The sequence below is a fragment of the Gregarina niphandrodes genome (genome assembly GCF_000223845.1).
Source record: "Gregarina niphandrodes unplaced genomic scaffold scaffold00021, whole genome shotgun sequence".
Lineage (NCBI taxonomy): Eukaryota > Apicomplexa > Conoidasida > Eugregarinorida > Gregarinidae > Gregarina > Gregarina niphandrodes.
In genome coordinates this window covers 120718-147221 of record NW_011645790.1, presented here as the reverse complement: position 1 = coordinate 147221, position 26504 = coordinate 120718, and the positions used below count along the sequence as shown (strand labels likewise).

The following is a 26504-nucleotide window of genomic DNA, read 5'->3' as shown; positions in this document are numbered from 1 at the left end:
TGTGCACACACTTTGGCAATAATATTATCCCTTTCAGATTTTTGTTCGAAAATGTAGTTATCACTGCTGGTTCTGAAGGTTTACTTAAAATTCATGAAATAGAATATGATTCTTAACACATATGAACCTCGGCGTCCCACTCCGCATATTTGACGTTGGGTAACGCGCTAAGTCTTTCCAGTATAGAAGGATCTTTCTCTTTGCTACATAATATCACAATCTTGACCGCACGCAAAATGCTGGAGACACTAAATACTCCCGGCATTGAATCCATTATATCTTTAGCAAAATCCTGTGGCATATCAGTATTAGACCAACACCACCAGACCAATAATGCCCGACTCTTTACTCAGTGGAAGGGGGGTAATGAAGGGGGGGTAATAAAGTGCTGCAATGAAGGGCTTACGTCTAGATCAGTGCCATTATTTTTCGGAGACGTCAGCACCTTCACCATTAAAAATTTGTACCTGCACCAGAAATGAGCGCCGATACTAATACCATCTTGTTGGTCATCTTGACCATCCTACTTCCTCCAGCAGCCGTCTTCCTGCACGAAGACAAACTAACCAATAATTTCTGGCTTGATTTAGTGTGCTGTCTATTCTTCTGGCTCCCGGGTAAGAATATTTCTCTTCTGAGTTCCAATCTTCTGAGTTGTGTTAATATCAACCTCATTGTGTTCACCCTCCCTAAATGTTACCTTTTGCAGGCATCCTATTTGCTGCGTGGATCATTTGGGGCAATAAATGAAATTCTTTTTTGGCACCGTAACTGTGGGGGTATGTCAACAAAATTGCAACCTTTCATTAGCAAGGTTAGAGCATGTAAATCACAAGCGGAAGAGGCAGCGGTAATCGCAAAAGAATGTGCCGCGATTCGATCAGCGCTCAAGGTAATGAATGACTTGTCTAGTGGGTCGGTCACTTGTCTAGTGGGTGGGTCATCTACCTGCCTGGTGGGTGGGTCGCCTCCCGGACAAGTGATCTCTGTTGTAGGAAGAGAATCATTCATATAGACATCGGAATGTTGCCAAATTGATGTTCATAGACCTCATGGGTTATTCTGTAACATTTGGACAAATGGATTGTTTGAAACTACTTGCGTCCAATTATTTCTTTGAAAAGAGGATTGGATATCTTGCCATCCCTGTACTTATGGATCAGTATGTAGATATTTTGATGCTTGCTACTAACAGTATCAAAAATGACATTACCAATGGCGTGAGATCTCCTAACCCTAATGAACAATCTTACTACTTAAACACTTCCAGCTGGGTAAACCCCGAGTGTGATTTGACTTTCTTTTAGAATCAGTACGTTAGTGGCTCCGCGTTGACTTGTTTGGCGAACGTGGGCACCCCAGACATGATTGAGACCCTTTCGGGTGAGATTGACTCGGTGGTAGTGTCTACGAACCCTACATTACGGAAAAAGGCTCTTATTTTATGTGCCAAGTTAGACTTCCAGACCACTCCCATATTCTCAGGATGCCCAGCACACACGTGTGCGAAACACGCGCACACGTATATTTCAGGTTTGTTCGAAATGACCCTTCTCGGGCTTTGAAGTATTCCAAGTCATTATCCACATATTTGTCGGAGCGGAATCACGGGAGCATCATTAGTTGTCTCGCCTTGGAGGAGACGATTATTAAGATGGCAGGACAGGACAAGACGGTGCTCCATAACGTGTTGAAGACGGTGGACACGTTGATAAAGATTGAGAAGGAATTGATTCTGGCGAGTCCCGCTCTTGCCGGCAGTAGTAGCGGTGGTGGCCACAACCAATATGGTATTCGGCATGGCGCAATTACCTTGGCCGAGTTTGACTATCAGGGTCTATGTGATCCGTTCCTGCAAGTGAAGCTCCTCAAGGTACTGACTTTGATCCTCAAGGCGTTGAATGAGCCGTCTTTGCTCGGTACCGGTCAGGCCAGTCCTGGGCAGTCTGACATCGATCCGTTAGTACCCCGCGCCTCTTCGCCTTTTGACCATTTCCCGGCGTCCACCAAGGCAGCAGCGGCACCCACGGAACCGGTGGACGTATCGGCGATTTGTGGCTCTCTGGCAGAGTTGCTCTCGATCCTCCTAGAGCCCAGCGAAACGTACAAAAGTTCCGCCACGGCCATTGTTTTGGAGGCGCTTAAGTTGGCTACTGCTTTGCTCAAATACCCCACGCCGGCTGGTTACCTCCTCCCCACTGGGGTTAGTCACCCAGCTGGTATGACTCACCCGACGGGGGTCAGTCGACCGAGTGGGGCCAGACGTCCTGTCGTTAACCCTCTGGACATGAGTTCCTCTTCCGAAGCGGATTCTCCTACACCTGTGGAGACGTCTGCTCAAACCGACCCGTCTGCGGCGCAACCTTTGGGCTCCTGTTTGATGGGGTCGCCAGAGTTGACTGCGGCGGAAGGGGAACCGAGTTGGTACGGGAGTTTGAAGGCTTCCTTACTGCAATGGGTGGATGTAATCTTAGGCAGTAAGGACCCGACGGTGAAGGTGGCGTTGATGTCAGTCATGCAGGGGGTACCACCAGCCTTCTTCCGACCAAGTCTGAAACCGACCTTGTTTCGATTGCTACAGGAGTGTGACAAAAGTGTGCAAACACGTGCGGTGGAGTGCCTGAGACACATAGCTACGCCGGCGAGTGCGGTGGAGATCACGGAGAAGCTTTTGGACTTTTTGATGGTCGTTTCGGACCCGGTGCCGGTGGCGAAGTTGCGCGAAGAAATCGCGCCGGCTGGCAAGGACGTCCAGGTCTCCGGCCGCACTGCAGTGGTGGTGAACGATGTGCACACGACAGCGCGGAGTCGCGAGGTGATTTACTCGGTACACAGCAAGCTGGTGAGTACTGTAATCGACAGTATCGAAGATTTGGTCTCGGCCTTTGCGCCCACAAAAGCCTGGGAAGTACAGTCCTCGATTGTGCTGTGCAAACTTGTCGGCAACAATCTCACCCGCCAGACCCGACTTGCCATGCACCACACGCTCCTTTCCTGTCCCCCGGAAATGCACGCCTCCATTTGTACACAGCTCGTGAACGCACTGAAAGACAACATCTACAACGCACCCCTCGCCTCTCTCACTATCTCCGTCGCCTCCACCGTCGCAGCCGAATATGGCGAACACGCGCTCGGTGACGTCGTTCTTAACCTCACTGAAACCGTCATCTCCACCTACGGCCTAGGAACGACCGACAACCACGCCGATCGCAGAGCCAACGCTCTAGTCATCGCCGATGCAGGCCACCGAGTCCCTGGTGTCTTCGGCCCCGTCTCCATGCGAACCGTCCTGGACCCACCCTCCACCAAAGACCACATCTTCGCAGACGACGTTAGCTGCGCTTTCCCCCGCGTCGTCCTGCCCAAGGAAAGCCTCCAGGCAGCAGAAGATTCCGCCCAACTCCGAGCCGCCGTCGTCGCAGGCATCGCCAAAATCGGTGCCGCCGGCCACAGAGACCGAGCAATCCGCCTTCTCCAGGGACTCATGACGCGCAGTAAGTCACACACACACACGTGTGCACAGACACACACGCGTGTGCACAGACACACACACGTGTGCACAGACACACACGCGTGTGCACAGACACACATGTGCGGAAGACGAGACCAGACCATGTATTGAGTGAGACAATGTGTGTGCAGACACGGACTCGTTTTTGAACGACATGGTTGAGGAGAGTTTGGTGGCGTTGAAGGGCAACGCGGAGGTTTTGCGGGCAGCGCCACTGCGCGAGGGTGTAAGCACGGACAAGCCGCTCGGGACGGAGTCCACATTGCCGGCGGCGACGTGGGAACGGCCAAGCCGGTACTCGGTGCGTCGGAACTTGGATTTGTTGGACAGTGACTCACCTAAGAGTGTGGGTCCTGTGGCGAGCTTGGAGGAGGCGATGGCCGCCGTTTCATTGGGGGAGAGTGTCCCGAATGCGACGCTAGGCGTTGCTGGTAGTGTGGGTGTTGGTCCAAACGCGGCCGTGGGTTCAAGTGCAGCCGTCGGTTCAGGTGGTGTGGACTTGTTGGATTTTTGAAAAAGGGGGATCCGGGGATGAAAGGGGGATTGCGGATCTCGCTGGCCTGGATTGGCGGGGGTCGGGTGGACAAGTTTGCCAAATGTGTGTTGATATTATTGGCGGATGTGGCGAAGGAGGAAAGCGAGCAGTCTAGTCCGCGGTTAAGTTCGACGACAAATGCGCTGCACTATATTTCGAAGGTCTTTAAACGTCGACGTTCGGTAGGTCGTCCGGCTCTCCTTTCGGAGACGCCGCGGCGGCCAAGCCTGGACCAGTCTTCTGTATGTTGCGGGGGTCGGCCAGCGGGTAGCTGGTTCGACGCGCTTGTGGAGCACCCCCCATTGGAGCAGGTTCTCCGGTTGCAAATGGACGCTGTCCCGCAGACGGCGACGCAGGTCTTTTTGCACTGTGTCTTCGCCACGCTCCTTTGGTACCTGCAGACCGCTGGTTCAATTCCCGGGTCGGAGCGGGAGGCGTCCGCTTCCAAGCCCGAACTCGACTTGTATCGGGGACCCAGGACCCAAAGCCGACCGCAGACACCGGGACCGGGCCTACGCGGGCGGCCACCGGAAGAACTGGGTGGCGACAAAACGGTTTTGAAGAACTGCGCGCTACAGAGCCAGAGTCTGATTGCGCTAACGAACCACGTGCTGCACGTCTTCTCGCTGTTACAGGCGTCGGTCATTATGGAGGTACTCAACGAATTCTCGCCACCCGGGGTGGGAGGTGGTTGGCGTCTATGGCGCGGTTCGGAAAGACGTGAAGAGGCTTCGGTGACCGAGGAAGAGGACCAATGTTCCGATCAGTTGGCTCACATCCAGGCCTTGCATACGTACTACGCGTTCCGTGCGGCGTCATTGGTGCCTGATGTGGTGGTGACTGGTTTAGTGCCAGCGATTGCGGGCACCTATGTGATACCGGACCCTAGTTGGAACGACTTGATTTGGATAAACTGGTTGGTTGTATTCCAGAGGTACTGCCGCAAGTTGGAGCCTGTGGCGGGCCCTGGTGGTATTGAGGCGCCCTCTGTGCTAGTGCGTGAAGTGCATCGTAGTGTGTATCGCACGTGTCTGCAGATCGTTGCACACGTGGAGTCCCTATTACTGAAGGCGGCTTCGGCGGCGGAAGGGCTGGCGGTGGCTCCGGATGACCTGAGTATGGCGCAGACGTTGCGAAATCTCAACACAGTACAGCACCTGTCGTTGCTGGCCGCGGGGTGTCGGATGCTGGCGGGACACGGGGTCCGGAATACTACTAGTGCGCCGGCTCGTGCGTTGCAGGCCGAGGCGACGGCGTGGGCGGTGGAGGTGGCGGACGCCTTTGTGCACGTCGTGCCGGTATTAATTCGAGAACAAGGTACTCCGCGCGTCTTAATGCAATCAATTGGGTGTTTGGAAGTCGTGTTTACGGCTTTAGGGAGTCAGTTGCCATTGCACCGTTGCGCGTTGTTGTTTCGCAAGTGGGGAGCCATCCTCTGGGGCCTGTTATACCCCCGTTTAGTGGCCCTGGAACCGCATCGCATCCCCTCAGGTACGGTCCATGACTTCATGCTTTGTCGAGGAGTCGTCGCATATTCCGGCGCCGCTCGAGTCCTCAACTTCCTCCTCACCTTCACTGTCACACCCTGCGATTCAGACACGGCTCTCCAACCGTTCGCCATCGTCAACGATACCGTCCCGAACGACCCCGAGTGCAGCGCCGGCGAAGGCACACAGCCCTTCTCCGACGCATTGATTTGTGCCGGTATCGCACGAGCCTTCGCGGTCATAAAACCCAGCGCGTTCTACCCCTTCCGCCAAATGTCCTGCCTCTACGAGGCCTCGCGTCTCCTCTCCACTCTCCTCATGACCAAATACTCCAAACTTCGACCATATACACGCACGCCCACTCTCTCCGTCACACGCTCGGACCACGACACCCCCTACGGAAACGCGCCTCAAGGGGCAGCCCCTCCAGGAGCAGCCCCTGGAGGAGCAACCCCTGCAGGATCAACTTCTCAAAGAGCAACTTCTCAACTCGCACATACGCCGAGCACCTGCTGCTCGCCTAACTGGACTGCACCGAGCGGCTACAGGTGTGGCAGCTACGGCGGCGGAAGTGGTTACAGTCCCGGCGGTGGTTACAGTCCCGACAAAAAGGTTAGCGGCCCGGGTGGTACGGTGGTGTCATGGTTAACTTACTTGTACTCGGTGCAGGTGGGTCTGATTCGGGAGATGTTGTTTGCACCGAACAAGTCTCTGTACTTCCGGTTGGTTCCGCAATTATTTGACGAGGTTTCTCTGTTATTACCAGTAGTGTTTGAGGCTCATTATCTAAGCCCGCTGGACGTAAAGAACTTGCTGTCTACGTTGAAGGGTGCCTTAGCCTATGGTGATTCGGACACGTTCGAACTACACAGTGGCAAATGTAACCTGTCCAACTGGGCCCGTCACCAAGCTGTGTGTGTCAACTGCAGCAATAAAGAAAGGAACATACTCTCCGTGCGGCAAATCGAAATTCGCAATACACACCACCACAACGACCTCATCTGTGACTGCGGACTCTGGCTACATCGCCTTCGCCGAGCTGCACTTAATGTGCTAAACGTCGCACGACAACACGAACAACTTAATGCGAGAGACCCCGAAGTCGCAGACCTCGTCCGCAACGTCGTACAAATGACCATCGGTACCGCACTTAACATTGACGCCCTCACCTACCAATCTGTCGTGCATCTTGCTGCTCACTTCAAAAATAAATCCATATCTAGACTCATCTATGAACGCAGCGTTATTCAACTCACCAACGCAATACGACTCTACAGACAGTACGACCAACACCCTGACCCTCCCACGTCCTGGTGGCACCCACCACGTGCTGGTGGCACCCACCACGTGCTGGTGGCACCCACCACGTGCTGGTGGCACCCACCACGTGCTGGTGGCACCCACCACGTGCTATTCTCTTAGTCACGTAAAAACCGTGTCCACGTTCCACTGTGGCCAGTACGCGACCGCATTGTCCTGTATTCGTATGCATGGTAATTCCGTACCGGATAACAGTTTGCGTCGTAACGAGTGGTTATCAGCGTCAATGCCGCAGTTACGGGAGGACCGTTTTGTCTTCAGTTTGGAAGGTGAGGAGAGTCTGTTGTTACAATCTCTCGCTGGCTTGGCGATCGTTGCTATCGCCATTCCAGATGAGTGGGATAACGTGACCATTTCGACGTGTTTCCAGATCGGCAGTAGCCACAAAAATCCCGTCACAAGATGCCAGGGTTTATTGACCTTTTTGGCGTTACAAAAGCACTTGCGATTAAGCACGGATCGTCAGTCATTGGTGCGCTATTGCGCAATCGTCGAACATATGATCGACACCGCTCTCAATGACCGATCCGAATTTGTTCGACAAGGCTTCACCACACTCTTTCGGAGGTCAAGTTTCGCCATGAACTCCGGCTTGATGCCCACCTATGAGATGTTCAAGGTCATCTTCCACAACGAAAAGGAGCTAATTGGAGGCAACTTTCTAGGATTTGATCCACCAGTGGGAGGCAACAACCGGTTTGGCAAACACTCAATGGGAAACCATTCAATAGGAAACCATTCAATGGGCAAGCAGTTCGGGAACCCAATCGACGACCAGGTGGGCGGCATCCAGGCGCTTCCGGGCAACACCACAGGTTCGGCTATGGCTCACCCGGGCACCATTGCAATCGGTGCTATTACTGGAGGCACAGTTAGCGGCGGTGTTTTGGGCGCTAGTGGCGGCATTATGGGTGGCGGCATTATGGGTGGCGGCATTATGGGTGGCGGCATTATGGGTGGGAAGAAGGTGATCGACATCGACATGTCAGGTTGGCATCAGTTCGAGATTCCGATCATAACGCAGGTACAGGCACCTTCGCGACGGATTGTGACGATTCTGGTGGAGATAATCCGTGGCTTACAGTTGGCTCGATCGTTGCCATCGGATCACCGGAAGCAGATTCATCAGCACCACTGCAAGTTGATTCAGATCTTTATTTGCTTATTAGTGACGAACAGTAAGCAGATAAGTCGGACGGTAATGACATTGCTATTGGCCATGATAAATCACGTGATGCGGTTGTTGTTACGAGTAGATCGGCAGGAGTCGGATCTGACATCGTTCGGTATCCTGTTAGCTGATGCACACCGATATGCCTACGCGGACGAAAATCGCGAGTTGGACGCTTTTACGTTGAGGATGCAACGTACTTGTCCAGAGCTGGGTATCTTGTTGACAGAGTTGTCGCCAGTGCCATGTGAGGGCATCTGCGGGCAGCCGGCGACTTGCTCTATCGTCGGAGGATGTAACATTAAGCCGTCAACGACCGACTATCATTCAGCCGAGTTAGACTTCCTGTACTGGTTATTACGAGCGGCGCGTGCCATGCTCAACGTGACGGATCGCCGATTCATGACCAAGCCGTGCTGCCCCACCTTTGGTGACTGTTACGCCCGATTACGTCAGAACCGCATGTTGTTTGGCCGACGATGTTCTCTGCTCCGACTCACCACGAGTGGCTATGGCACCAGCGGCTACGGCGCAGCAGATGATACTGCTGGACTGATCCGCGAAGCCAGCTACAGCACCAATCCACTCCAACGTAGCCTGACCAGCGGTGAACCGAAAGGAGTCCGGAGTCATGACCAACATTGCAATGGTGATGACTTCACCGGCTGGATCTGGGACCGGCTGCTGTCCGAAACCGTGACCCTCGGTATCTCCCACCTGGCTCAAAGTCACCACCGACTTAGCTCGGTAGCTGCACTTCGACATACAGCAACAGCAAGCAGTCGTGCAGTCGGGGAACTCAGCATCATGACCAAGGCATGCAAGCTCCTCATCGCCATCCTGGACCATCTCGACGACTGGTCTGACCTCTTCCTCCTAGACTCTTTCGACATTCTACAAAAGGGACTTGTGCAGCTGCTCATGACCGCGCTGTGTGTAGTCGAGCGACTAAAAACTGGCTACTCCAAACCCACCTTTGACAGCCCAAGCGACGCAGACTCCGGCAAACACAACGTGTACGGTGACAGTGGCAACGGTTTATATGGTAACGGTCAATCCCATAGTGGTCGATCTCTCAGTGGGCACTGGGTTGACGGCGTCGGCACGGTGTTTCCGTCTGCAGCGAAGTTCGTCGCCCCGCCCTTCAATGGGTACCAGCACGGAGAAGGAACCGCTTCGGGGTGCTTCGGTGAAGATTTGTTGGTGCTCCCAGTGATAAAGTCGCGATACCGCGATTTGAATGCCACTTTGGGGGAGACTTTGCGGACTTCGATTGAGACATTGAACGTGATTGTGTGTCGACTCATCGGCCACTTGGGTGTGCGGATGAAGGCCGAGTCCATGGACGCGGCAACCCCCGACTGTTTCGACAACCGTGCAGAGTTCCTGCTGGACGCAGAGCGCCAAGCGAATGTGACGACACAGCCTTTCCGTGACGGACTACGTGGTGACAAGTTTGTGTATCGCACTTTACACACACTTGCCTACTGTTTGTTCGTGACCAAGCATGTGTCTACGGACTCTACGGTGCTGCACAAGCAGTTGCTCAAGGCTTTCAACATCATTGTGGACGATATCTCGATTGAGATCCAGAGCTGTGACAACTGGGACGAGCTGGCGATCCTTAAGCCGGCAGCGACTGTGACGTTTTGGGGTGCGCTATTCATGTTAGAACGATTGTGGCTGAGCCGCACGGACATGAAGATCCGGGCGATCCGGTACACGCGTCAACTCAATGCCTTCTGGGAGCCGTCGCTATACCAAGACGTTTCTTTATGTGACAAGTTGATTATTACGCACGACACAAAGGAGCCCGTCGGTTGTCTGCCCCTCGGCCTCTGCTGGTTCGGGCGAGAAAACATTACCGCCTGCACGGCCGGTCTCGAGGAGGTAGTCTCCGCCCTTGAGGACCGCGCGGGGGAGATTGGTTGTGATATTTCGACCTGCGCACGTGGCTGCACACACGCGTGCGAACATCGATACTCGGATGGCGCGCAAGAGAACGGACCGGCAGCAGCGGAGAAGCCGTATACTCACGACGATGAACTACGACCTACTGATGTGGGTACACGCTCGGATGGAGTCCGTTCAGAAGTCGGTCGTCGCCTTGGGCGTCGATTCACAGAACCGGATTGCGGGGTACTGACGGTGAATGAGTCAAGCGGCGAAGAGCTAGGGGAGGCAGCAGCTACATTGTGGTCAAGCGACATGGCGTTGATTTTGAAAGAAATCAACGTGGACGTGCAGTACTTGACCTGTGCCCAACCGGTTGTTCGTGGACGGGACTATCAAGTAGGAAATAACCCGATGTCTACTCTCGTCACACGTCTGTTAATAATCCTGTATCGCATGATGAAGGAGAAGGCTGTGGACGGTCGCTACATCCCTGGCCAGGTGGAATGTCACGAGATCCATTACCAGATCGTCCAGCTTATGGCCACGATTTTCGAAGCACTCGCCGTCTTCAGGGTGCAAGACGATCAGTTCGTTTACCCGCTGTCCAGCATCCTGAGCATTGCTGACCAGGGACTCTTTCTAGGTATTTGCAGACGTGTGCGCCACCTCGTTTTCTGCTCCGTCCTAAGTCCTAGCGGGTTCGTTCTCCTTCAGAACCAACTTGAGCCATACTTACGTGAGTGTCTAGCGGTGGAAAAGAGATTAGAAGGACTCATCAAGACCCACTGCGAAAGCGGCCTGAGTAACTTGTCGACTCGATCGGACCCAACCCGGTGGGATCCAACTCGATCCGACCCGGCTCGGTCTGACCCCTGTCGGTCTGACCCCCATCGATCTGATGGGGAAGGCAGTGTTTCGGAACAGTTGGAAATTGAGGAGAATGACTTGCAGGCGGTGGCGTGCCTGACAATTTTTTTGGATGTTCGAGATGCGTTTGCGAGACGAAAAAATAAGTTTAGTGTATACCGCTACGGTGCGAAGTTGACGGAGGAATTGGACGAGTTAGTTCAATCATCAGCGTTTAGGTATTTGGTGTCCTTATTGTTCGAAGAATTGAAACTAGAGTTCCAGGAGAAAGAGAGTGCGCGCGCGGCAGCGCAAACACGTGTGTGGTCGGAAAGGAAAGCGGCGGCCGAGGTGGATTATTTGGAGTTAAACTTAGAAGGTAGACAGCAGCAGACATTGGCCGATTGGTTGCAATGGTTCCATGACTGGCTGATATCGATTTGTCGGAGCACGAAAAGTAGTAGTGCTCGACAATTGATTTTAGTTTCAGATATGGTACCGATCGAGAATAGTGATTTACCCCCATATTTATCACGACTGAATCTAAATCACGTGGTGCACGCGTTAGCACCGATTTTGATATTGACATTATGGCAGTCGATCGATGGTCATTTGGCTCGACGTAGATTTGCTCGTTTATTGGAGACGTTATGTTCTTGTGCACCGCCCGAGATTAAGAGTGTAGTTATGTCATCTATAGAGCTGGTTGTGCACTTCGATTTGACTCGGAGTATCTTCAATTTCGGGTATCTGGCAGAAGCGGCGGAGAATATCGGACGTTTGCATGCTGCCGTGTTCTTTAAGGAAGTAGAACTTAGCAACCTGCCCGCACATGCGGCTATGCCTCGCATAGCGGCGATTCGAAAGCTAGCAAGGCTCGGTGGTGCTCTCACTCAAGTGTCATATACTCGCGGACTCACTCTGACCCTTAACAACTTGATGAGTGTGCGCAAAGACGCCGATTTCGGCGGCAGCAGCGGCCAGCAGGAGTGCCAACTTATGAAGGATTGCCAAGAGTGGGAGAAGGCGGCCCAAATGTACTCCAGCCAACGCGTCCGAGGCGGCGACGGTCTGGCCGACCTCGAGAACGTAACGCGACTCAACCACTACATGCGCTGTCTATGCGAAGCGCAGAACTGGATCCAAATCGTCGACGGCGTCGACAGTGATCTCTGGCGCGCCATTGGCAGCAACATGAGCGCCTTCATGTACTCCTCTTGCGGCGCGCCCCACCAGGGGCTGCTCCATCCCAATCTACTGCAGCAACCCGGTCTGTTGCAGCAGCCAAGTGCGGGTATCTTACAGGGAGGTGTGTTACAGGGAAATGGACTGCCGGCAAGTGGACTACCATTGTGGCAGAGTCCGGGTAAACAAAGTTCGCTGCAACGCGCGTTGCGGAGTCCTGCGCAGGGTGGTGGCGGGAGTAGGAATCGGCGGGTAGGTTATCCGGTGGTGATTGGCGCGTCTCCGTACACGCGACGGTCGCGCGAGCCCCACGTGCCGGCTGAAGTGCAGAAGACATTGCCCCTGAAGGCCTCGCTGGACAGCTACTGCGGCGGTCCGGGGCGGCATGAGCCGCTGCAGTTTGCGGAGCACACACGTTCGATTTTGCGTATCCGATGTCTCGCGGCGCTTCATTTGCACCAGTGGGAGAGTCTACAGCACTTTGCCGAAGGCTTCTGCGCGGCGCAGCGGCTCTGCGGCTCGTTGGGTCGCGGCACCGCTCTCTGGAGTTGCAGTACGGCTGCGGAAGAAGAGGAAACGACGTTACGGAACGAGTGCGAGTTCTTTAAAATTATCAGTTGCTACCGCCAGCGTGAGTTCCGGCGGGCAAGTTCGTTAATTAGCCAGATGTGTCAGAGCACGGCACATCAACTGGGGGTACTGGCCAATGGTCTTAATAACACAGTGGAGAACGCGACGTTGCTTTTCATCAGATGTCAGCAGTTAGATGAGCTGGCGGAAATGATTGACTATCAAGAGGACGAGTCCCTCATCTACCGTTCCTGGAGCAAGCGGGACATGGTCTCGGCCTGGGCCCCGAGTGTGGCTGAGGCGATCGTGGCCGTGCGCAACGTGGTGGGCGTTAGCCATCAGTCCACAGCGCACTGGTTGCAGACGCTGCGGCACGTGCGGACGACATTGTCGCCTAACACGCAAAAAACGACTACGCTCTCGTTGCTTACGCAGCAACGCGAGATCAACGCGGACCTTCTGACGGAGTTCCTGGACATCATGGTCGGATGCGGCGGGCCGGACGCCCTACTCGGTGTCCGGGGCATTTACGATGTTATGAACCAGTTCCTGAGATACAATTCGCACACTGCCCCCGTTTCGCCCACAAACAGACAACTGCTCGGCATGATCCATCACCTTATCTTGCCCGTGTGTCTCGACCGCACGGCGGACCCACACCGTGGAACTGAGAGTGTGCTCAACCCACCGCGCGTCGAATATCGTTCACCCCGTTCTCTAAATCCACATTGCTGGCTCACGCAAGAGAACCTAGAAAAGAATTTGGTAATCAACGACGCGAACTTCAACAGCTCGCTAGTCAAGGTCGTCAAGAGCCACCTCAAACAGTTCACCATGATCTCCACCACCGCCGGCAGTCTGCTTAGTTCACGCCGCTCCGACGACTCACTCATCATCCGACCCAATCATCATGGCCAGTACGGTTTGCTGGCCGCTCTCGCATGGGCCCTGCGAGTCATTGACGCGCATGACGCCGAACTCTGGCAGCTGTATGCTACCGTCAACTTCTGCATCGTGCGCAGCCAAAGCAAGTTCCGTCTGGCGCAACTCGAACATGACCACGATGTCGACCACGACTTGGAACTGCCCGTCGTCCCCGACACGGACTGCCCGCTGTGCCAAGTCATGAAGGTCGGCATCGAGCAAGAAAAGTTCGGCCACCTCCTAGTGTCTGCCGCTGCGGTGCCGGTAGTTGGCACTGCTGCGACACCGTCGGGAGGAGGAGTCGCCGCCACCGCGGCCGACTCTTCGGCGACCAGTTCCTGCTTCGCCATCACGGACGCGCGATTACTGCACTGCGCATGTGAAGCCATCAAGGGCTTCACTAACTGCGTGAAGCTTTCTACCTCGGAATCTTGTCGCGGGAAATGGATGTGGAATACCCTTTATATCATCTTCATATGGTTCGCGGCAACTGAAAATTTACAGATCAACGACTTGGTGCAGCAGCTAAGCCAGTTTACTTCGCCGGAAAGTTGGTTCACGCTGTTACCACAACTGTTATCCCGCTTTTCGCGAACACGGCCGGTCATGGCTGCCACAGTGCGCCGACTTCTCACGATCCTCAGCCACCACGATCCGAACCGGTTGATATTTCCCTTGACCGTTTCAGCAAACAACGTGAACGCGGACTTGGCAGAGCCAGCGCGTGACGTGCTCACGGAGCTGGCCATATGTCACCGTCAGCTTAGCGTGGACTGCCGGAACTTTATCGACAGTTCGAAAAAGGTGGCCGTGCTATTCTGCGAAGCTTTTCTTTACGGTATCGAAGTCGTGACCAAAGCGTTGAACGAAGACGGGCCGGACGCAGCCGTGCAGCAGCTTAAGGAATTGTTGTTGGACATTGACAAGCGCGCTACACCCTCGACGATCGCACATTACAGTGCCCAACTCGTCTACATCAAACATTACCTACAAGAATGGACGGCGAACCCTCAGTCACGGGATTGGTTGATGCTGAAGAAGCACATTTCCTCGTTGTACCGTCTACTACGGAATCGATGTCCTGATCAGATCCAGATTACCGAAGTTGCGCCTGAACTGGTACAGAAGGTTGACTGGACTATCTCTGTACCCGGCAAAGATACACGCATGTTCGGGGTGCTCCCAGAAGCGACCATATTTAAGACTAAGCGACGACCAAAGAAGATACGAATTCTTGGTGTCGATGGTTGTTTCTACGTGTATCTACTGAAGGCACACGAAGATCTGCGTCAAGATCAACGTGCCTTGCAGCTGCTTTCGTTATTCAATGAACTTGCGACCGACTGTGATGAGACGGTAAAGCGCTACGTCTCGCCTTTCGCCAGTATGGCGGCAGCCGCGGTACAGGATTTTGGAGAAGGCGACCCTGGCACGACGATTCCCACAATCGAAGAGCCAAGTCCTGAGCTTCTAACATACTCCGTCGTCCCACTGCCAGAGCATATGGGTTTCGTATCCTGGCTCAAGAATACAGATACCATCCATGAACTGATCTGCCAGTACCGGCGCAACCTGGACAGCACCAAAGACCCTGCACACGAAATGCGTCTCTCCAACTCCATTACCAAACACTTCGAAAACCTGCCCTTTAACGCCCGTCTCAATGTACTGAAAACCGTATACGATGAGACAGGAGCTGAAGACTTGCGAGAGATGCTATTGGGACAGAGTACACACGCCGATACCAATATCGGATCCATGCTTGAACGATGGCTCAAACGCCGCGCAAATTATAGCCGCTCACTCGCCGCTATGTCCTGCTACGGGTACATTCTCGGACTTGGTGATCGTCATTGCTCCAATATCATGATCGATAGGGACACTGGCCTCGTCGTCCACATCGACTTCGGAGATTGCTTCGAGAGCGCCATGCTTCGAAAACGATTCCCCGAACGAGTACCCTTCCGACTCACCCGCATGCTCCTCAAGGCACTCGGACCCACAGGCCATCGCGGCATCTTTCAGGCCTCCGCCGTCCGCAGAACCGAGCTAGTCCGACAGCACCAGGAACTCTTGTATTCCATTCTTGACACCATCGTCTTCGACCCACTCACATCCTGGAACGCACTTCTCCGACAAATGCATGAAATTAGGTGTCTAGCCCGTCTACCTAGAGAAAGGTAACCACCCAACGATAATATGCCGGCCTACCACCCCCCCCCCCCCAGTTATCATCTTTGTCCGCAGCGATCAAGTGAAAACAGAGTCTTCTGACCTCGTACTGTGCGCCCTCTACATCCTTGAAAGGTGCAAGGCCAAAATAGCTGGAACAGAAAGAGGGTAAGTCACACGTGAGAGACTGTCGGACAGACTCTGTCGACTGAACCCAAGAGTCGCCGACCGGCCCCGGCCTCAGTGTCCCACTGCGCTCCTGACGCGGCGCTCTGTCTCATTTTTTTCTGTAGGAGTGTTCAGACTGTAGAAGAGCAAGTGGAGCGGTTAATTGGAGAAGCAACAGATCCTGCGAATCTATGCCGAGCGTATATTGGCTGGAACCCTTTCTGGTGAGGATAGCGCAAGCTGAGACGGGGCCGCTGGATACACACTGGATACGCCGAAGAGGACTGCCAGGAGAAGAGAGGACTGCCAGGAGAAGAGAAGACGCAAGAAGGAGAACAGACGAGAAGTGAAAGGCTCCTGTGAAAGGGAGACGCCTGAGTACAGGAGCCTTGTCTTTTTGTTCGAGACCAATAGGGAACCCTGTGGCCCGTCGTCAGATCAACCAACGTTATGATTTCCGGAGCCAACTGGCGGCACGCGGGTGCGGCTTGTCTGAACTGTAACGATCTCTTGTTTTTTGAAACACCTACAGGGAACCGGTAGCTAGGTAGGCGTGCCTCCGCCGCAGTTCGAATGACGTCCGTGTCTACTTCAACGCCGACTCCCATCCGTGTGGATGAAAGCCAACAGGCGCCTCCGAGTTTTGCGGTACCTCTGAGTTCCGCAGTGCTGTTCGACTCACCGGAGAGTATGAAGAGGCAATTGTTGAGAATATTGCCACATCCAGTGTGACGCAGTATAACCAAATTCAGTAGCGATCTCGCGTTGGAGCACCCAGCGGGGTCCCGTCTCGCGAATGCGGTCGCTTGCAGTTGCTCTCTTCTCGTCCCGCCAGTAAACGTTACAGAAACGATCTTAGGCCGTTGTCGGCTACAGACATTTCGCCGTGACAGATCTAAAAGAAGTTTTACCACTAGATGTCCACTCCCCATCAGTTGCACCAAAAATACCAGTTTCGAGGTCTACCAGCTTACCATACCGAAGTTATTACCAACGCTGAGCATGCACTGGCATGTGTGTACAACTAAGCTCCAATCGGATCGATGATGTAGTGAAAGTCACGCATCAGTTAGCGTATTATAAGATGATCCTAAGTTCAGGCGTTCGAAACTCGCTACCTGTATCCACGTCAGCTACCTGTAATCGCAGGTTTATTAAGCAGAGTGCCAAGAAAAGTCATGAGTTTTTCGTTGGAAGTCCGAATTTCATCTCGCACTGCCGTTAAACCATCCTTGACATCCGTCCGTAGATCCTTCAACTCTTCCTTCACCCCCTTCAGCTCTTCCTTCACCCCCTTCAGCTCTTCCTTCACCCCCTTCAGCTCTTCCTTCACCTCGGTCAGCCCATCCTTCACCTCTTGCTTCAAGTGCTGGAGTCCTTGAAGCACTTCTGACAGTGTGGGCTCAACAGTAATTTCGGTGGCAGTTTTCTCGGCATGGCGAAGTTCTCGCTCTCCATTCAACGTCTTGACACGACCTCGCGTCCGGCGGGCAGCAGCGGGCCACTGGTGGTGTACGGCGATAAGTGTCACTGAGACCTCGTCTGGCATGGCCTTGCCTCCAGAAATCCCTTTCCACTCGTGCAGTCTCGTTTCAGGCAACATGAAGCAGAACCGTATTTTGGTTATTCCCGTCGCTTTCATGACACCGCACATGTCCTGAAGTTTTTCCAGCGCCAAGCTATGACGCTTACCAACTGTGATCTGAATTAAATGCGCGGTTTTTTTCTTCAACAACAAAATATCAACGCATGGGAAATTCGATTCTGCTGGTACGAGGCAGATAGGCTTCTGTGTCCAGGATTTTGTCTCCTTTTTCAGCTTAATCATCGTCGACTCAAATGTTCTCCATGTCACCGAGCCCAAATAATGATCGGAAGTCCACCATTTATCGCCTATTGCAGGTCCCGTTTTGATGCCCTTAGAATCAGCGCTAAACTCCTCATGTCTGAACTCGTAGCCATGCGAGATAAACATCTGACAGACGAGCTCGAACGAAAATCCGATCGACGAAATTCCAGGCATATTCAACTTCTGGACTAATTCGTTCCGATAGTGCTCATGTATCGCCGCCGCCACGCTCATCCTCACCAAGGGGGTCCGAAAGCCAACGAAAGGACAAAAGATGTCTTCCTCATCGGCAACCATTTCAACCACCTTCGAGTCCATGGAACTGCTCGGCATTTCCACGGCCTGCTCTGCTCCAGAACCATCACCCTGAATGCCTGCCTTAATGACGGCCAGCTTCCGCTGTGCCATCCACTCATCCATATTCTCCGCTGAGATAGCCTCCGCGAGATCCCGCGGATTCCGACCAGTCCAACATGCCACGTTGCGCTCCATGCAATCCCGCACATCTGGTCCCTGAAGAGGTTGTTTCCATCCAATCATCTCACAATAGAGACACCACTCATCGTCAGTCCACGCCGGCACGAACATCTTTTTACATCCGCCTCCGTTGCAAAACCTGTCCAGCCCGTCCTTAGTGAGGGCTGAGATTGGCTTTGGTGAAGCCGGTACCACGACCAAACAAGAAGATGTGCACAAGACCTCTGGAGGCTGGCGAGTGTCAGAGAAGACCAGTAAAGCCGGAGCCCCGCTACGGTACTCGTTCCCCAACGACGTAAGCCACGCTGACAGTGTCCAACGAACTCTGCACCGGTCATAAAATATTGCCGCTATGTTTCCGGCGACCAAGAGAGACGCCGCGGGCATCTCCCACAGTATCGGTAACATTGGAGCCTGCGTTGACAACCTCCAAACGAGCTCCCCCACCAGCGCCGACTTGCCAATTCCGGATGTGCCGCAAATGACCGCCCTCATCACCGAGGCCTCGATGCAACGAATTAACCCCAATAACAGCCTGTCGCAAGCCCCTGGCCGAAGGGATATCCTTTCCTGCCAGAAAACTGATTCCTTATGGACCAACAGATTTGCTGACGTCTCAGGCATGGCGAACGGTCTACGCTCCAGGGAATCAAACCTATTCCAGAAAGCATTCAGCGGCAGCTGCATGTGCTGGCATCGACTAAGAAATGAGACGAGGGGCGATAATTCGCGGGACTTCTTGACTAAGGGCAAATTGGTACTCGATGAAGTCTCGATCAGAGAATGCTTGGAGGACGATTTGGACATCTGCAAAACGGATAATTGTCATCTTTCTCGGCTAACTTACTTTGTAATATATTTCGGGTCGAGAAAGACTATCACGCGAACCTAAAAGGGCTCTTCTTGTTTTAATAATGTTTTGTAATTAGCCCCTTTGGGTTGGTAGTATTTCCGATTTCTCGTTTCAACCCTTGTAAAAACGTCTCCCTCTCCGTGATGCGCTGCAAACACACGCGCGTTGTCCCAAATATGCCCGACGTCTTTTGTGTCCTAAAAGACCGCTTCTCCCACTCCAGGAGAATCCTCGGCAGTGCCTTCTTTACGCGAGGTTCTGGTCTCACGGCCTTTGAGGATCCTGAACCAACTACCTTCCTCCCCCGCGTCCCGCAATTATTTTTGTAAACACCGTCCAAACCGAGTCTCGTGCTCTGCGCCCTCTGAGTGTTTGCGTTTTCTGTTCCAGCAATTTTTGCCTTGCACAGAGGGCTGGGTCTTTGACCCCCCCCCCCCCCTCACGCTCCGGTCTCATTCATATGTGCCTAACTGGAAAAATACGGCAACAAATATTCTGCCCGGTGCGAGGCTCCAGTATTGTTTTGATATAAGCCTCAAGTCGAGACTAGGCGACTTTGGCCGCTTTGGCCGACCTCATCCAGAGCCATGCAACGGGAAGGAAATGAGCTATACTCACGAACTGCAGGAACTAGTGTTTCTCTCATGAGTGGCTTACCGGCAAAATGCGTGCTAGAGAGGTTGGGTGTCCCATCTTGGACATGAGCGTCAGTATTCCGGCCATGCTACCTGACACGGCACCGCAGACGCCGAAGAGGACGCCGTGGATATGAGAAGGCCATGTTGCTAGGAAAAGAGAAGATGCGGAAAATGAGATTTCCTACCTATCATTTGAGTGTATTTCATGGCATACGTGAATGGCAGGAACATCAAGAACAGGTTTGCTGTCAAATACTGCACGACGGGCGACGTGACCAAGGTAAGAAGGTATATCAAGGCGTACTAGAAAGGATGGAAATGACGTGAACACACCAGTGTGTGTAGCTTACCGCAGCGAAGTGGAGCAACATGATTGGCGGCGTGGTGGTCACATCGCATATAGCACCCCAGAGAAGAGCGTATACAGCTTGCAAGGGCATCCAGGTAGCAACGAACCGCGCGGCCTTGGGACCCAGCAGGTCATCCGTGTTGAGGTTGAAGAAGGCAACCATCACAAGTGCACCGAGATTAATGAGATTCAGAACTATATATTCTGGACTAATGATAGCTTGTAGAGCTTCGTGACATTCCTCTCCCATTTGGTTAAGAGCGTCCTCAACAGAGTCCGCCTTTTGGAACGCGTCTATCGCGTTGCTGGAACGCCGCCGAGAAGGCTGGGTGTTCTCGTTATTCGGAGCGGGACTGGGAGATATAAGTTCCACGTCTTCTTCTGCCCTGACATCGATTCTGGAAGGCTTGGGGGGGTCTTCATCCATGGCCTTTGTGGTGCTCGAGGGCAATGCTGCTATGTATAGCAATCCGACTGGTATAATACAGATCATGTACGATAGCCAAATTCCCGCAAAACTCATGTTGGTCATGCCCCAGACGGCGCCCAAGACCGGCAGTACACCGGAAGCCAGCGACTGAGCAGCAATCGTCAATGAAGCGCATAGCGACGCGTTGTTCGGGAAATCCCAGCTGAGAACAAACGAAGGATTGGCCACGCAGTTGATTGCCAGTCCTCCGATTACCATCCCGGCCGCCAGTGTCGGTGTGTCCGCTGAGTCCATTATATACAGTACTATCGCCAATACTTGCATTGCTATGCCGAAACCAGCGGTAATCTGGGGACCAATATAATCCATCAGCAAGCCAGCCACCATAGACCCCACGAGCTCGCATCCTGACATTATTGAGTACAGGGACTTTATATTGTCTTTTTGTTCCAGACAATATGGTACCCCGTCTATTGTCGTCAGATCCAGCGCATCAGAACACATCCAGCTCCTTATTCCCCCGTTGAGGAATAGATTGATCATTGCCGAGCCGTTTCCATAGTACCTAGTACCCAAAAGAAGCCCAACGGCGAAGATGAACACCTTCACCCATTTATTTGTGATGATTTTTGGTGCCATCTGCAGCCGCACACGCGTGTGCGCTACTACGGATCACAATGGAGGCATCCTTCCGGTATCTCGAATGCAGTCTCAGTCACTTCCGGAGTTTGTTCTGACCTGTAGAACCATACCTCTTGTTTCTTGAAGTACCTACGAAGAACCGATGGTTAGAACAATGTGAACTTCATACCTCCGATCGCTTTCGTCAACAATGACAACACTGAGGAAATATCTGACCGAGAAATTATTAGCGACATTTATTTCCGTGGGTCCAACAGGGACGTTCCTTAAATTCATCCTGATGGGTACGATTTCTCCTTTACCCGGAGTTCCATCCATGAGTTCGTACCGGAAAACTGGGGTGGTTTCATGTGTAAGCTGTCCTTCCGCGGACGATTGATCACTCAGGATGCCCCCGACGATCTCGGTTCTAAGAATATTGATTTCCATATGCTTTACAACTAACTTTACAACCAAGAAATGGACCTACAACGAAATGAGTGTCCGGACCTACAACGAGGAATGGACCTCCAGGTTCGGTGAATGTCCGGGTTCGGTGAGTGTCCGGGTTCGGTGATAGGCGTGTTCGTACATGACCCAGAATTTGCCCGTTAAGATTGATGGCATTCCTGTCAAGTCTGACATCGATATGGAGGCAATCTTCTATGCCCACGTCAATGTTGAGAGGCCTGACGGGGATGGGAGGGCCTTGGGCCGTGTTTAAGACGAGGATGTCTAATTCTTTATATATAGGTGTGGAGTCTTTAGTAACTGTACACTTGAGGTAGTAACGGACTTTTGCGCGAACACCGTTGTATGTATTGTAAGGCAACTCTGGACTTTTGAATGTGAACGGGTAGTTGTTGGAATCGATAATTGGTAAGGACTTGTTAACGTAGCAGAAGTTAATACTCAGGGGATTCTTGCATGAACTCACTTCCAGCTTTCCTATTAACTCAATATTAATCCCCGTTACATTGATCCGATTCTTGGCCGCTGAATGTACTATTATCGATCCTTTTATCGGCATTCCATCCTAAAGGGAAACCCCCCAGTGCGATATTTCTGCTGCCAGTGCGATATTTCTGCTGCCAGTGCGATATTCCTGCCTGGGGTTCGGCATACTTTGAAAGACTTGCATGGTTGTTGATCCATGATGATGTCTACTATGACGGGTGCGTTCTGACCGTTCTGACCGCCGAATAGGGATTGTATGTTCATGGGGAATGCTTTGACAGCGACCATCACCATGGAAACAAGTGTTTTTGAAATTAATGTCGGCGGTGCCAATAGTGGTTGATTTGGGTTCAGGTTATATCAAGGCTGGGTCCAGCCACGCCGCGGAGCCTTCAGGTGTATTTCCTGCGTTAGTGGGCAAGCCACGTCGGCGGTTCGTGGAGCAATATCGGGGTTATCCGGTGTTTTGTGGAGAGGAGGCGGTGGAATGTCGGGACAAGCTATCTCTCTTCAGTCCGATTGACCACGGGCATATAAAAGACTGGAACTCGATGGATGAGATATGGACGCACGTATTCTCCGGGAAGTTTGGTTTGACCGGTGACCAGGCGCCCATTCTTATAACGCAGCCGCCTAAGGCTTCGAGGACTCATCAGCAGAAGATTTTGGAGACGCTTTTTGAGATGTTTGGAGCACCGGAAGTCAGCATCCAGGTACAAGGGGTTCTGGGCCTTTATTCAGTAGCTATGACAACGGGTCTCACCACGGAAATTGGTGAAGGCGTCACGCAGGTTGTCCCTGTTATGGAGGGACAAATCATAAATGAAGGTGTCACCAGGATCGACTGCGGCGGTCAGGAGCTCACAATGTACCTTCAAAAATTACTCTGCAACAACGGCTTCGCTTTCACTACCAGAGACGACTTCGAATATTGCAGACTCATTAAAGAAACTTACTGCTACGTACCCTTAGATCCCGCAGCAGAGGATCTCCGCACTGATCTCAACGTCCAATTCTCCCTCCCCGACGGGTTTAAACTTAGAGACGGCACCAGCCAAATAAACCTCGGCCCCGAACGCTTCTACTGCGCAGAAGCTCTATTCAATCCTGCCCTTATAGAAAAAGACCATCCACCCCTCTTCGATATTGTCATGGGCTCCATTGCAAAATGCCCTATCGACCTCAGAACAAGCATGCTCCAAAATATCATCCTATCCGGTGGTAGCTCCCTTTTCGATGGTCTAGACACAAGGTTACACGACACTCTTACAAGGATTGTACCAAAAGCTAAACAGCATCTCGTCAAGTAAGCACCCACACTTGTGCTCATCTCCGTTGTATTTATGTGCGTCGTGTGTGCGTCGTGTGTGCGTCGTGTTTGCATCGTGTGTGCATCGTGCGTGCATCGTGTGTTTTTAGAATACGGAAACCGGAAAGTGGCGTGTATGCAGTTTGGCAGGGTGGCAAGATTTATTGTGAAATGAAAGATGTTCACGGAGAATCTTGGATACCACTACATGAATATCAAGATTCCGGCGATTCGGTTTTAGAACGCTATCGATAATTCTTTTTTTTTCTGGTGCAAAATATTTTTGAAATGGAACAAGTCGCGCACTGCTTTTACAACGCCCGTGTCCTCAGAAATGAAAAACTGGTCTCCGATGAGCTTTGGGTTATTGGCAAGAAGATTGTAACCCCCGAGAGAGGTCGAGAAGCGGCAAGAATTGATAGACATAATTGCTACAACAAAATTATTGCACCCGGCTTCATCGACATACAGGTAATCAACCTCATATTTTTGTGCCCGTGTGTGTTCGCACATGTGTGCGTATGATCGCACATGTGTGTGTATGATCGCACATGTAGGTGAATGGTGTGCACATGTATGTGTCTTGTTCGTAGGTGAATGGGGCGTATGGCGTGGATTTTTCAGCGTCGGATGATTTAAAGTACGCCTTGGATAAGTGTTCGCTGTTGATAACTCAGACTGGGTGTACGTCGTACTGTCCTACGATTATTACTGCCACTCCGGAGGAGTATAAGCATCGGTTGCCGCAGATTCCGTACCGCGAGGGTTCAGCAGCTAATGGCGCAACGGTTTTGGGTGTGCATACGGAAGGGCCGTTTATTTCGATGGAGAAGCGGGGTTGTCACCCACCGCATCTGGTGCAGTCGATTCCAGAATGTGCGACGGTGGAGGATGCGCAGAAGGTATTAAATAAATGTTATGGCGAAGACCGGAGTAACATTGTATTGTTAACATTGGCCCCGGAACACCCGGGTGCGATGAACGTTGTGAAGCAGCTGTCGAGCGAAGGCATCGTAGTGTCACTGGGCCATTCTACTTCCAACTATGAGACAGGCGCCCGTGCTCTCGCACAGGGAGCTTCTTGTCTTACCCACCTCTTCTCCGCCATGAACGCCTTCGGTCACAAAGAACCCGCTCTGCCCGGTCTCATTTCGGCTAAGACACTCGAGATGGGTCAACGCTTCACCAAGCTTACACCCTTCTTTACCATGCTAAACAACAAGGTCGCCGCAACGAAAGATATCAGCACGGAAAAGGTCGTCACGCCAGCACGCCAGGGTGCCTCGTCAGCGGTTACGGGCTGTGGTGAGACGCGGGATTCTCGGGCACACGAGTGCAAGCCGGAGAGTGAGTTTGGTAGCAAGATGTGTTTGGAGTACAGCGAGATGGCTGGGTTGTTGGAGAACGCGGAGTCAGACTGCGGGTCGAATTACTGTCCATCGACGTTGTACTATGGCTTGATTGCGGACTGCATCCACACCCACCCGTATTCGCTGCGCATCGCATACTGTCTCAACAGACACGGGTTGTGTTTGATCACGGACGCAATGGCGGCATTGGGACTACCAGATGGGATGTACAAGTTGGGTGAAACTGAGGTCGAGGTAGGCGGCACGCCCCGTCGCGCTCTCAAAAAAGGCACTGACACACTAGCAGGAGTCGTCGCCTCTCTGGATGAATGTGTCCGTCTATTCGCACGCGAAACACAATGCGGCCTCGCCTACGCACTGACCGCTGCTTCCACTCATCCTGCCGAATGCCTCGGCATCGACAAATGGAAGGGACACCTCAACCCTGGTGCCGACGCTGATCTCATTGTACTAGACGACGACGTAATCATACACGAAACCTGGGTCATGGGTGAACAAGTCTACGACTCTAAGTCCGGCATGCACGCCGATGTCCCCCGCGAATTTGCAGCTATGACACATATCGTGCCCGAATCTCCCAGACCATCCACCTACGAGTAACCACATCACTTTTAAGCTGGAGCCCCCCGGTTCGAGTCACGAACACCTATTTTTCACTAAAATCATACACGAAGGTATCTTTCCATAACTTTTGGGCATACAACCCAGCCAACCTGGGCTTGGCTGTGGTGGTTTTGAAAGGTCATGTTTACAGGATTAATAGGTGTGAGAACATCTATGAGTCTGATGTGTGGAAAAAAGGTGAATAAGAAATAATTGTCGACATGTGGCTGATCGTAACCGTAAAAAAATTGTGTCCTTGCAAACCCTCACTTCGCGATGACCTCACTTCTTGTGTCGTCACAAGATGGGCCTGGCGTCGCAGTTAAACACTCGTCGAATTGACTGGTGGCTACCTTCTGTAGTTACCGAACATTTGCTGCACATTTCGATTGTAGTCGTAGTTATTGTTGCCGTAACGGGCATTGGGCGCGTCCTGGCGATTGCGTCCGGGATCATTTCGCGGATGCAGTCGCGGATCAGGACCACCTCGGAAGTTGCGGGGCTCATAGGAAATGCCGCCGGTCGGATGTGCTGCCCGACCGCTCGCTTCAGACCCATCGCGCGGATGCGTGTCCTTCGGCAGGCCTGCAATCGCTACGGCGCTCGCAAGTGCGCCTTCGGTGTGTCTCGAGGCTACTGGGTTTCTCATGCTGAAATTTTTTTGGCCCCGTTTTTACTGCCACACAAGTAAGACACAACAGCCATCATTTGTGGACCCTCCTTCAGTACCCAGCGTGGACCGGGCTGGGCTCGATTAGTCCACTGCTACACGGTATTTCGTTTGTCAATCTCCTGCACTTTTTTGACAACCCCTGCGAAACCACTCACAGCCACCAAGCCGTCCCACTGGTGCCATCCCTCACATGCAACCACACATCTACGATTCCGACGCACCCGTGTGCCCTTGGTGTGCCGACACTTAGTACCTAAACCAGCGGCGTGTCGTAATCTCGAACTCACCATAACCGTGGGCCAGTCAGATTCCCTGCTAGTCCGGCTGCCAGCCATGGCTCGCTCAGGTGCCGTCCGTCCGGTCCGTACGTAATTACGACAGCCGTGGGCTGTCTTCGGCCACCCCCTCGTTTTCCCAGCAACCGTGAACCACTGAAGCGACATCAGCGAGTACCCTTCCCAACCGCGATCCGGCATGATGCCGGCCCTTTCTCCCGTACCAACCCTGGGCTTGTTAGACGCCACAATTCGCTCTCCGTGGGCCACTCCGGCGCCGTCAACACGCGCTCTTATCAACCGTGTGCCAGTCGT

General features: G+C 52.8%; 9 protein-coding genes across 9 annotated transcripts; 5 read left to right on the top strand and 4 right to left on the bottom strand.

The window, feature by feature from the left end:
• Nucleotides 1-112: 112 nt before the first annotated feature.
• Nucleotides 113-454, bottom strand: GNI_101780 (hypothetical protein; the record flags this gene model as incomplete). The annotated part of the gene is made up of 2 exons (XM_011132885.1): nt 113-292; nt 407-454. The coding sequence occupies 2 exons, from the start codon at nt 452-454 to the stop codon at nt 113-115; spliced, it is 228 nt and encodes a 75-aa protein (XP_011131187.1).
• A 24-nt stretch (nt 455-478) lies between these two features.
• Nucleotides 479-4025, top strand: GNI_101770 (putative gamma-adaptin; the record flags this gene model as incomplete). Its single annotated transcript, XM_011132884.1, has 5 exons — nt 479-892; nt 996-1220; nt 1308-1453; nt 1534-3494; nt 3643-4025. 5 exons carry the CDS (start codon nt 479-481, stop codon nt 4023-4025), a joined length of 3129 nt encoding a protein of 1042 aa, XP_011131186.1.
• A 17-nt stretch (nt 4026-4042) lies between these two features.
• On the top strand, nt 4043-16013 carry GNI_101760 (phosphatidylinositol 3- and 4-kinase; the record flags this gene model as incomplete). The annotated part of the gene is made up of 4 exons (XM_011132883.1): nt 4043-6813; nt 6956-15625; nt 15693-15785; nt 15911-16013. 4 exons carry the CDS (start codon nt 4043-4045, stop codon nt 16011-16013), a joined length of 11637 nt encoding a protein of 3878 aa, XP_011131185.1.
• Nucleotides 16014-16914: 901 nt separating this feature from the next.
• Nucleotides 16915-18222, bottom strand: GNI_101750 (hypothetical protein; the record flags this gene model as incomplete). The annotated part of the gene is made up of 1 exon (XM_011132882.1): nt 16915-18222. The coding sequence occupies one exon, from the start codon at nt 18220-18222 to the stop codon at nt 16915-16917; it is 1308 nt and encodes a 435-aa protein (XP_011131184.1).
• A 241-nt stretch (nt 18223-18463) lies between these two features.
• On the top strand, nt 18464-19003 carry GNI_101740 (hypothetical protein; the record flags this gene model as incomplete). Its single annotated transcript, XM_011132881.1, has 1 exon — nt 18464-19003. One exon carries the CDS (start codon nt 18464-18466, stop codon nt 19001-19003), a length of 540 nt encoding a protein of 179 aa, XP_011131183.1.
• Nucleotides 19004-19510: 507 nt separating this feature from the next.
• On the bottom strand, nt 19511-20924 carry GNI_101730 (major facilitator family transporter; the record flags this gene model as incomplete). The annotated part of the gene is made up of 4 exons (XM_011132880.1): nt 19511-19585; nt 19622-19749; nt 19788-19905; nt 19953-20924. The coding sequence occupies 4 exons, from the start codon at nt 20922-20924 to the stop codon at nt 19511-19513; spliced, it is 1293 nt and encodes a 430-aa protein (XP_011131182.1).
• A 122-nt stretch (nt 20925-21046) lies between these two features.
• On the bottom strand, nt 21047-22253 carry GNI_101720 (putative vacuolar protein sorting-associated protein 26; the record flags this gene model as incomplete). Its single annotated transcript, XM_011132879.1, has 4 exons — nt 21047-21152; nt 21193-21488; nt 21595-22038; nt 22128-22253. 4 exons carry the CDS (start codon nt 22251-22253, stop codon nt 21047-21049), a joined length of 972 nt encoding a protein of 323 aa, XP_011131181.1.
• A 23-nt stretch (nt 22254-22276) lies between these two features.
• GNI_101710 (actin) lies at nt 22277-23523 on the top strand (the record flags this gene model as incomplete). Its single annotated transcript, XM_011132878.1, has 2 exons — nt 22277-23265; nt 23379-23523. The coding sequence occupies 2 exons, from the start codon at nt 22277-22279 to the stop codon at nt 23521-23523; spliced, it is 1134 nt and encodes a 377-aa protein (XP_011131180.1).
• Nucleotides 23524-23556: 33 nt separating this feature from the next.
• Nucleotides 23557-25238, top strand: GNI_101700 (N-acetylglucosamine-6-phosphate deacetylase; the record flags this gene model as incomplete). The annotated part of the gene is made up of 3 exons (XM_011132877.1): nt 23557-23739; nt 23862-24441; nt 24685-25238. The coding sequence occupies 3 exons, from the start codon at nt 23557-23559 to the stop codon at nt 25236-25238; spliced, it is 1317 nt and encodes a 438-aa protein (XP_011131179.1).
• Between the last annotated feature and the right edge of the window lie 1266 nt (nt 25239-26504).